The sequence below is a fragment of the Pantherophis guttatus genome, chromosome 2 (genome assembly GCF_059756535.1).
Source record: "Pantherophis guttatus breed Tessera chromosome 2, ASM5975653v1, whole genome shotgun sequence".
NCBI classification, from domain to species: domain Eukaryota; kingdom Metazoa; phylum Chordata; class Lepidosauria; order Squamata; family Colubridae; genus Pantherophis; species Pantherophis guttatus.
Window position 1 is genome coordinate 63,959,655 of NC_142064.1, and position 12,879 is coordinate 63,972,533.

Sequence of the window (12,879 nt, forward strand, 5' to 3'; positions counted from 1 at the left end):
CTTACCTTCACTACCAGTTCACAACGGGAGCACTCACACACAGCATTTTTGTGCATGCACAGAAGCTTCTGCGCATGCGCAGATCATCCATGATGACATCCAGGCAGGTAGGCAGAGCCTCCCGCCGCTGTTACTACCGGTTCACAAGATCCAGACCGAACCAGTAGTAACCCACCACTGATTCAAGGACAATTTCTCAATTATCATACAATGTCTAACATATCTATCTAATATAAAAACAAATAAAGAACAATTTTTTTCCACAAGGTAAGAACATATTCAGGTGACTTCTGATATATATATATCTTATATATATCAGAAGATATATATAGCCCTTGCTATCAGGGCTGAAATGCTCCCAGTTCAGACCAGATCGCCCGATCTGATAGCGATGGTGGCGAGTGGTTTGGAGAACCGGTAGCAAAAATCCCGACAAACCCCCCCCCCAATGCCCAGCTGAGCCGCGCGACCATCAGAGGCTTTTTTTTTTTTACTTTTAAAAGCATTTTTTCTACAACTTCTTCGGCCGAAAAAATGCTTTTAAAACTTTTTTTTAAAACAGCCTCTGATGATCGCACGGCTCAGCTGGGATTGTCAGAGGCTTTTAAAAGCATTTTTTTCTGCAATCTCTTCAGCCAAAGAGGTTGTAGGAAAAAAATGCCTTTAAAAGCCTCTGGCGATCCCAGCTGAACTGCCTGATCGTCAGAGGCTTTTAAAAGCATTTTTTTCTGCAACCTCTTAAGGTTGTAGAAAAAATGCTTTAAAGTTTTTTTAAAAGTTGGCCACGCCCACTCAGTCACATTAACCCCCCACCACCAAGCCACGCCCACAGAACCGGTAGTAACAAATTTTACATTTCACCACTGCTTGCTATATTCCTTAACAGAATAAGCCAAGGCTCAATATCATATACTTTTGAGTAATGGATAGATACCTCCAAATATTTAACACAGAAAGGATTTTTCGAAATGACTATCAGAGCATTAGTATTTCCTATATTATTATTATTATTATTATTATTATTATTATTATTATTATTATTATTATTATTATTATTATTATTATTATGCTCTGATGCTAAGGAGTTATACTCCCCCTCCCCACCTGAAAAGAAATCTGTTCCAAATGCAAAACACAAGCAGAGGAAAGGAATTTTAGTTTCAGTTTTACTTTCACAGCAGCAAGCAGAGGATAGGATAGGGTAGGCTTCTGTGGGCACGGTTGAGGGAGAGAAGGGGATAGGATGGGGAGGCCTCTGTGTGACAAGGCTAAGTGAGAGAAGGGCAAAGGAGAGGTTGATCATAGCTACTCATTAATTTTCAAGCTGTGTCGATTTATCAAGCCCAATCACATAGTTTCATAGCGGAGCACGGGTATTCACAGGTATTTCTATAGTTAACTATAGAAACCAAATAAACCAAAATAAAAGAGGAAAAAATAACAATAAGGTAAATATTAAGATAAGGATGGCTAAAACTTCCTAGCTAATCCATATATTTACAAGAAATGGAACATTAAATGCAAGCTGTGCAAACTGGATTTAGAAGAGTCAGGGTCAGGAGTACCCTCAAACACATTACTAATTAACACTGGTTTATGAAAAAAATAACTTTACTCCCTGTTTATATACAACTCATTACTCTGCCGGTTTTGGGGAGAATGCGGTTTTCTCCTTAGTAGTTCCTTGATTGGGGAATTGTTTTCTGTTTGATTGTTTGGCTGATATTAATCCCTGTTTATTTGAGGGATGTAGGCTGCTGGAGAAAATGTGTTCTGGTCTTTCTGTTACCTTCTTAGGTTTTTTCCTAAGTTTTTTATTAAAAGTTTGTTTCTTTTGAACGGTGTGTAAATATGGGTTTTTATATATGTTTACTGATGGCTGATCCTAATTATAATATTTATATATTATAACTATAAGGCAGAATGTACCAAAACAAAACCCGTAATGGAGAGTGCTGTAGCATACTGGTAAATTTTGAAACCTAGCTTATTGTGATTGCTCTGAGAATTCATAATTACATTCCCCCACAAGGGTATCTATGTCACTATCATTTTGTTTTCTACTATTTATATTAACAGAAAGTGGCACTCATATTTGATAACAGAAAATTGGTACCTCAAACAAACACAGCATATTTACAGTACATTTTATGAGGACATGTCTACAGCATACTTCCAAATATGTTTATCAAGCTAAAAGGGTTCAGTATTCCTGCCTAGACAGCTATGGGGGGTAAATCATACACTAAATCATTCATTGTTTCATTGTCTTGTGTTCTTTACTTTACCAGTCTATTTTTCAAAATTATCATCAATCCCATCCAAGTCAAACTTTGTAGGTCTTCTCTTTCTCTTAACCCACGAACTTCTCCTTTATATTTTTCCTTTTGATTCATTCCTCATTCATTGTCTCTGGATGGCCATTTCCATTGAATATACTTCCCAGTGGTCAGTCACTTTCATATTCAAAAGACCCATTTATATTTGACCCCATCTCTTCTGGTTTTATCACACATACTTCTTAAGTAACCCTTTCCCACAGCATTCAACATAATTTTCTTGTTTCCACTGAAATACCAACTCTCACTTTGGGTAACAAAGTGGAGAAAAGCACACACAGCCATTTTCACTTTCTTCAATATTCATCTCTTGAAGTAGACCACATAAGACTGCATGTCTTAACATTTTCCCATCTATTCCCATCTTTAATGAATAATTTGTAGAGGTACACAAATGCATTTGTTTGCTCTGATTTTTTTGCTATTTAAGTAAAACTTCCAATCATTCGTTCCATTTTCCCATGAAATACAACTGTCTTGGATAATTTAATGTTTTCAAAATATTTACGGCATTTATTACTTTTCTTTATAATAAGATGTCCTTGACTTATACCATTGGTTTCAATTCCCATCTTTTATATATCATTCCCATTTTTATTAATTATCATAAATATTTTTGTCAGAAGACCTACCTTCAGTTTAACCCCAATTGATTACTTTTATTTTTAATTTCACTTTCCTTGTTTAGCCATCTTTAGCATCTCCAAAACAACTTTCTAATTTCAATAGAACTGCTCTGCATTTTCTCTGCTTCTTCAAGGCCTAAGTATTTCCAGTTTTCTTTGATTAAAACAAATTTGGAACGACTAATAATGAGAAGAGGGTATCATCAACCAGTTTCTGAAAATCACACCTGTTCCAAAAAACTTGGCAATTTTTGCAGCAATTATCCAAGATAGGTCTTAACAGAACAAACTGTAGTTCTGCAGAAAAAGCAATATATCAATCTGGCTTCAGTCATCAGAACAGCCTGTGATAGAAAATCCAAAATCTATTAAGATCTAAATGAATTTTCTATCCCAATGCTTCTCTTTACCTCAGCTCCCACAAACAACTAAGGCACTGTAAACCTTCAGTCTTTATTTTTTTTTCTGTTCTTCAGATCTTGAAAGTGTCAACAGCAGTTTTCCATGAATACAGGATATGCTCCCTATCATACAACCATTACCCCAAACAACATATCAAGGTTTCTATAGTGTTCCTCTCTAAACCTGCTATATTCTTTAAAAATTGCACTGAATATCTCACCAGCTTAACTGGCAATAGCCAGCAATATTTCCTCACTACTCCAGCCATAATTTTGTGGGAAGCATTTCCCAAACCTATAGATGGGCAAAAATCATCACATACTGGGACTGGATTTCTGTGGATAAACAATATCCTTTGTGGCATAGGGCGAGCTTATAATGGATCATTTGTCTCATGGTTTCTGCTTGTTGGGTAAGATTAGGAAGAATTTATACACTTCAGGTCCCTTCAATAAAATAATGCCACCTCTTGGGACCTAGAAAGCAGTTCCCAGTTGTTCTCTGTCATGGTGCCCACCCTCTAGAATGATATCATCACAGAAATGTGTGCGCCACCCACCCTAACAATATTCCAAAAGTATTTTGCACCCAGACAAAATCTATACTGCAAAGAAAAATATATATACTGTGTTTATTCTCATTTGTATTTTTCTTTGAAATCTGAGCAACCATTTACAGGCAAGAAAAGAGATGCTAGGATTCTTGAGAATAAAGCAATGAGAATTTCATTTCAAAATGCAGCAACTGGAAGAAAGAATAAATTCCATGTTGGGGATCAACAGGAATACACACATGAATATAATGCCAAATGCATGCCTGCATACATATAAATGCATGTATGGAACAACTCAACTTCATGGAGAAAATCTATCTATGTGGTCACTAGAATTTGACATCAACTTGATGGTACAACTATGGTGCAACTATATACCGTTTCCCCCAAAATACGACATCCCCTGATAATAAGCCCAATCGGGCTTTTGAGCACATGGCAATAAGGCCAAGCGCTTATTTCAAGATTCAAAAAAATATAAGGCAGGGTCTTATTTTTGGGGAAACACAGGTATGTATATATTTATGGTGCAACCACACTGCATATACTATATTTTAAAATGGATCAGGTTGAAATGGGTAAGTCCAACAAAATGCAACCAAAATAATCAAGAGCATTGCACAGCTTTTAACTGAGGAAAGATGACAATATCTGGGTCTTTTTATTTAAAAAAAGTTAATAAGGGGAAACAGTTTTTCTTCTCTCAAAATACAAGAAATGAGAGGATATGCCAAAAAAAAAAAATACTGTATGTAGTACATAATTGCAACTATGGAATGTGATATCACGAGGTGTGACCAGCCTTTAAAAGGGTATCAGGAAAATTTGTGGAAAACAGTTACTGGTTAGATCTGCAAGATTGAGCGCACACACTCAAAAGACTGAACTAGCCCCAACTTCTCTAGCTTATCATAATTTTATTATATTTCTTTCCCTTATTAGGATATAACTTTATTATAAAAGTTAAAGTAAAAAAAGACCATAAGGGCATTTTTCTGAATCATATAATAATACAAATAGCAAAAAAGGATTTGCCTACATATAAAGTAGATCTCTCTGAATCAGAAAATATTTTAAGCGGAACAAAACTGATTACATGTTGTAAAATGAAACACATGTTTGTTATAATTAATAAATTATTCTTTTCATGCTTCATTAAAAACTGTCCACTACTTATAAAGTTTGCTTAACAACTCTGACAGAGTAATCTCTTAATATTCTATGTATAAGACATTCTTACAATGAATCTTCCATTATACAATCACTACCGATTAACCGGCATCACTAGTACCATCCTAGGAAAATTAAAATAAATATTTTGATTACAAAAGGCAGTATCAAATAATTTAGTTCATCGTAGATTGTTGAACTGATACTGAATTTCCTCAAAAGTGGGCATTAGCACCTCGAGGAGGGGGCAAGGAAGGGCAAGTGAAAAAATATGCATCATGATACAAATGTTCTTTATGTACTTGTGTGCGAGATTAATAAACAAGGATAGGCAAGAGTTTTTGTCATGTGTATCTTCCTCATTAGACCTATGAAGGTAGGAACTATAACAAAATGTTGTGGGGTGCCTTTACTTCAAAGGAAGAACACCCCTATTCAAACTTCCATGGAATTTCTTCCCCTAACCCATTTTAGTTTTCTTTTCCAACTGTACTTCAATATACCACAGCCATTTTTAATTTTTACTGGTTTATTAATTTGGGTTGAATATTATGAATTAGCAATTGTGGACTTCAGTTCTAATCAAAAATAACCAATTCATGACTATGCTTTATAGTAGTTTAGATTTATTTTAAACCCAGTCACTTTCTCTCAGCTCACCTCACCTCACAGGGTTGTTGTTGTTGTGAAGAAAATAGGAGGAAGGAGTAGTACATTTGTTCTCCGCCTTAAGTTATTTATAAAAAATAATAATAAAATATATCTCAATTACATTTTTTGTTCTAGGGCAAAGAGAACAATTCTGCAGAAGTAGCAGATTTAGAACTCAGCCTCTAAAAATCAGTTTAACACTACCCATCTCCTTCCACTTATGACTGTATGACTGTAATTTTGTTGCTTGTATCCTTACAATTTATATTGATACTGTTTCCTGATTGCCAAATCACACTTGGCCAATAAAATTCTGTTCTATTCTATTCTATTCTATTCTATTCTATTCTATTCTATTCTATTCTATTCTATTCTACTCTACTCTACTCTACTCTACTCTACTCTACTCTACTCTATTCTACTCTACTCTATTCTATCTCATATAGAAAAAAAAATCTGCAAGAAACTAAATGTTTCATTAAAAGTTGTGTTCATTCACTGTAAAATAAACGTAATAGATTAAAAGTTCATATAAAATCATAGTATTGAAAAATTGATATAAAAAACCTTGGAAGAATAAGGAAGGTGGCATTAGGGACAACATAGTCTTCCAAATCATATCTGGATAATGATGCCTTACCTTCTTTTCTAACCATTTCCTATCTGTTCTAGAGCAGTACAGCTAACAGGGAATAAAATGTCCCTTTAAAATTGCATGAAAGTAATTTTTCATATAGTATCTCAGATACCTCAATTGGTCTGGGATTGTAATGTATGTATGTTTATTCTTTTTGTCTCCATTCTTACGAACCAATATAGGCAATGGCACAGTAGAGTAAATTGGTTGATACTGATTGTATTTTCATCATAAAATTTGTCTGGGCCTCTTGGAGACACACTGAAATCTGCCAAGATTTTTTGCATGTGTTTTCCTTGTAATCACACATTGAATGTAACATCTGATTGATATTGAGTTGTCCTTTTCAGAGAGGACTAAAATTTCAATCCCAAAAGAATTTCCTGTAGAGGCAAAAATACCCATAAAGTTTTAAAGAGAAGATATATTAGTTGGTCTTCTTTCAAAGGAACTTTCCCTGAATTAAAAAAAAACAACAACAACTATGTAAGTAATAAAGTACTGAAAAAATAGGATATCAAATGTCTCTTCTCTCTGATTTCACCAAACATTCACTTCATTATATTTTATTCTTAATTTTTTAAAATTTATTTATTAAAATATTTGAATTAGTTTATATAACATCTGCACACATTTCTTTTGTGGTTTTTTGATGTATGTAATCAGCACATACAGAACTGATTTTTTAAAAAACCTGGAGTGTAGAGGTTTTGGGGGAGCCAAACTGAACAGAGCAATTAACTTCAATTGTTGGTGTTCCCAAAAGCTGTCATGTCAGTGTAATATTATTTTCTACAAACCCTATCAAATTTTGCTAAACCATAAAATGATTTAATAGAATAAGCCATTATTTGCAATTGCATTTATTTTAGTACAAAAGGAAGAATTAGAAGAACTAGTACCTGAAAGCACAATGTCCATTTCCATTTAAAATTCTACTATGAAAAAAATCTGACTTAAACCCCGAAAGTGATTTCATAAGTTCTGAAGTCTAAAGTGATTTTGCTTTATCTTTTTTCTAACAGAAATATCTTAAACATGTTCTTTACCATCCGCAACAGTTATGTGAGGTCTCCATTAATGTTCATGGCAGAGTGTCTCTCTGCAAAGATTGGAATATTTGTGTAACCAATAACCTTCAACAATTGCTTCAGAAGTAGATTATGGTCCATTATGGAACAATAATCATTGCCAATATATATATGTAACAAAAGCTTTTTAAGCTCGCGCCAGGACCCCAAGGAACAGGATCAAACACAATCTCATTATAAGCATAGGTTTGTAAGATCATGACTATGTTATTCATTAAAACAGACAAGCAAGTCTGTGAATAACCTACTAAGAGAGAGAAAGAGAGGAAGCTTGGTGAAAAAAATTCCAACTTCTTCCTGATTCTATCAACCTAGTTTCCAAACAAAAAAAAACAAAAACTCAAGGAGTTTCTTTTTACACTCCATAAGTTCTGGATAAGATGTATTTGGGGGCGGGGGGGGGGTAATTTTTCTGAACTTCTGATACTTAAAGTAACATTTTTTTGACCAAAGTAAAATCTGGGCCTTTGCAATTTTATTTCTCAGCAATTATTCTGTTGGTTTAAAACTTCACCCTTTCTCACTCACCTGTAGATATCTATTTCACCCATATCTTTTGCCGTTTCCTTTTCTTATTATACCATAAAAAGCATTCTATGAAAAACATAAATAGGAGAAAGGGCTCAATTTCATTTAGAATACCTTTCTCAATATGGGCTTTCCAGATATAGTATATCAAGCATCCATATATTCGTTAAGCTTTCATAAAACCTATGCATTGGGTATTTACAAATTCAATACAACTCAACAGCTTCAGGGTTAAAGAAAGCTGAAATGCACCTGTTTCAAAAGCACTATGATTCCCCCCCTCCCCGGTTCTAATAACAAGGCCTTGAATTTTCCTAAATCCTATAAAAACTGTCATGAACCCTAAATTTTATCATAAAATCTGACAAAAACAAATCAATTCCAAACATTGTTTAGAGAAAACTTCAGTAACAAAAAACATTGTTTCATATGAAAGGTATAAGAAATTCCATCATGTAACTATTATGAGTGACAATACAGTTAAGTAGAAAAAAGTAGTTACTATTCCTGTGATGCTTTGAGCTCTGAAGTAATATTCCACGGTGCTAGCTTACTTTGTTTTGTTTCCAAAGCAATACAATGGCATTTTAATTAAGATGTAGTTGCCATGCGGATATTATTAAACTATTAAAGCAGCTAAATGTTTAATTATCATTGAGTATTAATGAACAACCTTGCCTTTTCATCTTTAATGAACATCTTTTAAAATCAAGGCCAATTTCAGTGCTTCATATCTTATAGAGTAAAATATTAATATACAATAAATGCTCTTGGGAAATCTATAAGCTTTGTATTAGAGAAACTGCCAGTTTGTAACAGAATAAAAAGCAAATTTTAGTCTAGAGACAAATCCAAATCAAATGATTAAATAGAGATACCAGAAAAGACATAACATTAAGTGTATTGCTACAACTTTATAAATGTAATGAAGAACATTTTAATTGATCCCAGTGATTGGTTGGGATCTGCAAAATAATTTATAAAATCAATGTTATGTATGTTGACAATCAACAAACAAGCATTAAAATAAGCAATTACATTCACTGCTTGAAACATGAATGTAAAGCAAAGAGCAAAAATACAAAGGCCTTTAAATGCTGTGCAAAGAAACAATTCAAATTCTTTCTGCCACATACAGGAACTGGTATAGGATATCTTCTTCAGGATTCCTTTTATCACAAAAAGCAATCCTGAACAATAATTTCCCAAAGATTAATATTGTATCTGCATATGCTGCAATAGCTTTTATTATCATATCTGCATAATATGCTGTAATAGCTTTTTTTTTTTTAAAGCATAATTATAAACAGTTAAAGTACAGAGCAAAATTCTTTGCTGTAATACTGTATGGTAAAAAATTTGCAATAGTAAGACTTCCAAGGCAGGTGAGGGAACAAAATTATTTTCTACATACAGATATGTTTATATACATGAGATGGTTGCAGTCAACCATCCTCAACTTCTGATTTCATAAAGAACAAGGCCTGAGTTCAAGAAGAAGTTAATTGCCATGATAGAAACTTAATAGCAATTAAAACAGTCCCACTGGCTGCACATTAGCCTTTCAAATAGACTCATTTGGTTTAGTTAAAACATTTAGTCTTAGTTAAAAGATTTACTTTTACTTAAAGTAAATTTGGGGCATGTTGTTAAAACAATCACGGTTTAATCCAAGTGTTATTAACTTGATCTCTTCCTCCTTCCTTTTCAAATTACCTCCCTGACACCACCCTACTACAGCATCAAATTATCTGCTGTAGATGTTCACATACTATTATTGGCACGCATGCATGAACTACACATTAGGAATATAATCTGACCATTATACCAGAGGGGGAACTGACCCCAATGAGAAGAGGAACAAAATATTTTTGTCTTCCTCTTTCAAATGTATGGATATAGATATAGAGATGAACATTCTAATGTATGTCGGCTGATTGTATTGATGATAGTCATCTTACAGCTCCAGTATAGACCAGACACTCTACCATTGAGCTTCAATCTCTCCATATATACTTTATGTGCAGAGAGAAGGGTCCACCTGCTTGTTATGTTGCACAGCCTCCAAAAACAGTAGCCCTGCATTTGAACACACAATAAAATCTATCCTATAGGAACGGAAGGGAAGCATATCTTTTTTTACAAACAGACCCAGCTCTTACACCTAAGAACATATTCTACAGCAAACAAAACCCATGCACAAGTGAAGACTACTGTTAAACTAAACATAAAAGCTGAATACGTGTAAGGAGGGAATAAATCCCACTATCTTCCCTGTTTATACACAGAAGAATATAAACAAACCACACAGCTTTTACTACCGGTAGTACTATCACACATAACCAGCCTATTCAACTTTACCTGCCTTGTTTTCCTTTATTTACGTAACATAACATTTTTTTGCAAAAGAGGAGTAACAGGAATGTAGAAGTTAGCAAGCTTCTCCATAGTTTAAAAAAAAAAAAAAAAAAACCCTGACAAGCAATACAATACTAATGTTCAACCAAAACCAACACAACCTATTTGCTCTATTGCTTTATCATTTAGTTGATTCCCAGGAAATTGGACTCAGGGCAATTAAGATTCATAAGCTAAATGCTTTTAAAATTGTATCTGAGGGAAAGTCAAATCTAAATTAGATCAATCCAGGCTTTTAGACGTTCAGCTAGTAGCCTTTGGAGCAAGTGCATTGCTATACAGAAAACATCTCCTCTTACACATTCTTTCCAAAACAGGGACAGGCATATTCTTAAGCAGAATCCCTATAATAAAAATCTATTTGGCTACTGCTAGAAAGCTATTTTGTCCAGTTCACCAAAGCAGATTGAAAATGTTTGGGTAATAACTGAAAGACTTGATGAAGGGGTAGCAAATGGATTGTGGTGTTTAAAAGCAAACCTCCAGTTAAAAGCGTTTCAGAAGGTTCTCTGTGTATTTTTTTTTTCCTCCAGACAGTGGACTGTCATGCAGGATCCTTTCCTGGAGTACCTTAAAAGATCCATAAAATGGTGTAGGCATCCAGCGCCACAATGGGAGACATAAAAAGCAGATAAGAAGAGGTATGCTTCATCTCAGTCCTCATTTTATGTCCTCCTTAAGGAAGGTAGCGCTTTTTTCCAAAGAGCACACAAGATGCTCTTAAACATCCAAGAGGCACCCGGCAAGAAGATGTATATCTGAACAAATCAAATTGCACATACAATACATTAATGCTTAGCATACACACATACATGTATGTATGTATGAGCCTTGTTTAAATTAATAAGAGGGAATCAAATTTCGCTATATTGAAGGCGACGCTACTAAAAGCAAACCCCCCAAAACTCAACCTTCCGGCCGATCGTCGCTCGTTACCCCCGTTACTTTTCCCTCCCGTTCCCCCCGGCCCCCAACCCCAGACGCCGCTCAGGCAGCACTCACATGTCGGTGATTTTCTCCCGCTCGCTCCTCTTGCCGAGCACGGGGAAGGACACGAGGCTGGCGGCGGCTTCGCTGCACCAGATCCGCTCGGGACTGCAGGCGCACGAGGTGGGGCAAGCGGAGGCGAGCAGCCCCCGCCAAGCGCCCAGCATCAGCCAACACAAGCTCCAGAAGCCGGTCGCCGTCGCCCGGGGCGAACCCTGAAGCCGCCGCTGCCGCCACCGCCAACACCACCATGCCCTTGGCGAGGCCCCCATGGCACCGCCGCCGCCGCAGCTCCTCGGTGGCTCTTCTTCCCGCCGGCCAAGCGCGATCAATCCAGCTCGGCTGCCGGGACACCGAGCCGTCAGTCACTCGAGCATCCTTTCCCTCTCCCGTCCGGGGGCAGCCGCTCTTTCTGCCTTCCCTCGGAAGGCGGCAACTTCTGGGCTTCGGTCAGGCGGCCAAATCTCTCCCGGCTCCCCTCAGAGAGCGTCCGAGGACCAAGCCTGAGGGGGAGGGAAAAACAGAGAGAGAGAGAGAGAGAGAGATGCCCTGTGAGGGGCAGCCGGCGCCTCCTTTGCTTCCCTTCGCCGACTCCGAGCGGCTTCCCGCCCCGCGAGCAGGGGGCGCCAGCGGCGCGCGCAGAGCCGGGCTACGCTGCCCGAGCGGAGAAGCGACCCGGGATAGCGATAATTAGAGCCTAGCGCAGCCCCTCCTCCTCCGCCTCCTCCTCGGCCAGGTGGCCGCTGCCCCTACCTAGGCGGCCGAGCCTCGGCCAAAGCTGCAGTGCCGCCGCCACCCAGCTCCGTTGTTCCTGCCCGGTTCCCGCTCGCCGCTCCCGGCGCAAGGCTGGGAAAAAAAGGAGGAGGGGGCGGTGGGGGCGTCGTCGCTTCTTTTCTCTTCCCCCCCCCCCACCCCAGACACACACAACAGACACACACGCACAGGCGCTGTCAGCCGGCCGCCGCCTCCCGGTCCACGCGCTTGCTGATAATAAAGCGCCCCGGTTCCTGCTGCAGCCCCAAACCGAGGGAGCTGTCACCGGCGAAGTGACGTTGGGCTGCTGACGCAAGGAGGGGTAGAAAAAAATCCCCCCAAAAAGCCGGATTCTTTTTTTGAAGGAGGTGGGGGGGAGAGGAGAGGAGAGAAAGAGGAGGGGAAAAGAGGTGTGGGCAACGAGATACCAATAGTCAGGCAGAGAGTCTGGATACAACACACACAACACGCGCGCACGCGTGAGGATGAGCGAGACAGTCCGTCGCCCTGGGCAAAAAAACCTCGAAGCGTCTCTCTCTCCTTCTCCTTCTCTCTCCCCCTTTCCTTCTCTCTCTCCTTCTCTTTCTCTCCCACACTCCCTTTCTCTCTCTCTCCTTCTCTTTCTCTCCCACACTCCCTTTCTCTCTCTCCCTTTCCTTTTCTCTCTCTCCTTCTCTTTCTCTCCCCCACTCCCTTTCTCTCTCTCCCTTTCCTTTTCTCTCTC

The 12,879-nt window shown here is 37.8% G+C and overlaps 1 protein-coding gene across 16 annotated transcripts in view; it reads right to left on the reverse strand.

The window, feature by feature from the left end:
- The window catches only part of NTRK2 (neurotrophic receptor tyrosine kinase 2), a 208,126-nt gene extending 195,607 nt beyond the window's left edge, over positions 1–12,519 (reverse strand). For 9 of the 16 annotated variants that reach the window (XM_087886076.1, XM_087886081.1, XM_087886074.1 and 6 more), the window contains exons 1-2: positions 12,156–12,479; positions 11,418–11,905 (exon numbers count right to left, since the gene is read on the reverse strand). In XM_087886076.1, coding sequence (XP_087742202.1) covers positions 11,418–11,674 — 257 coding nt within the window. In that variant the 5' untranslated portion in view covers positions 11,675–11,905; positions 12,156–12,479. Of the gene's footprint in view, positions 1–11,417; positions 11,906–12,155 lie in introns of all 16 variants that reach the window. The other 7 variants (XM_034410144.3, XM_034410142.3, XM_087886078.1 and 4 more) reach the window with 2 other exon arrangements.
- Between the last annotated feature and the right edge of the window lie 360 nt (positions 12,520–12,879).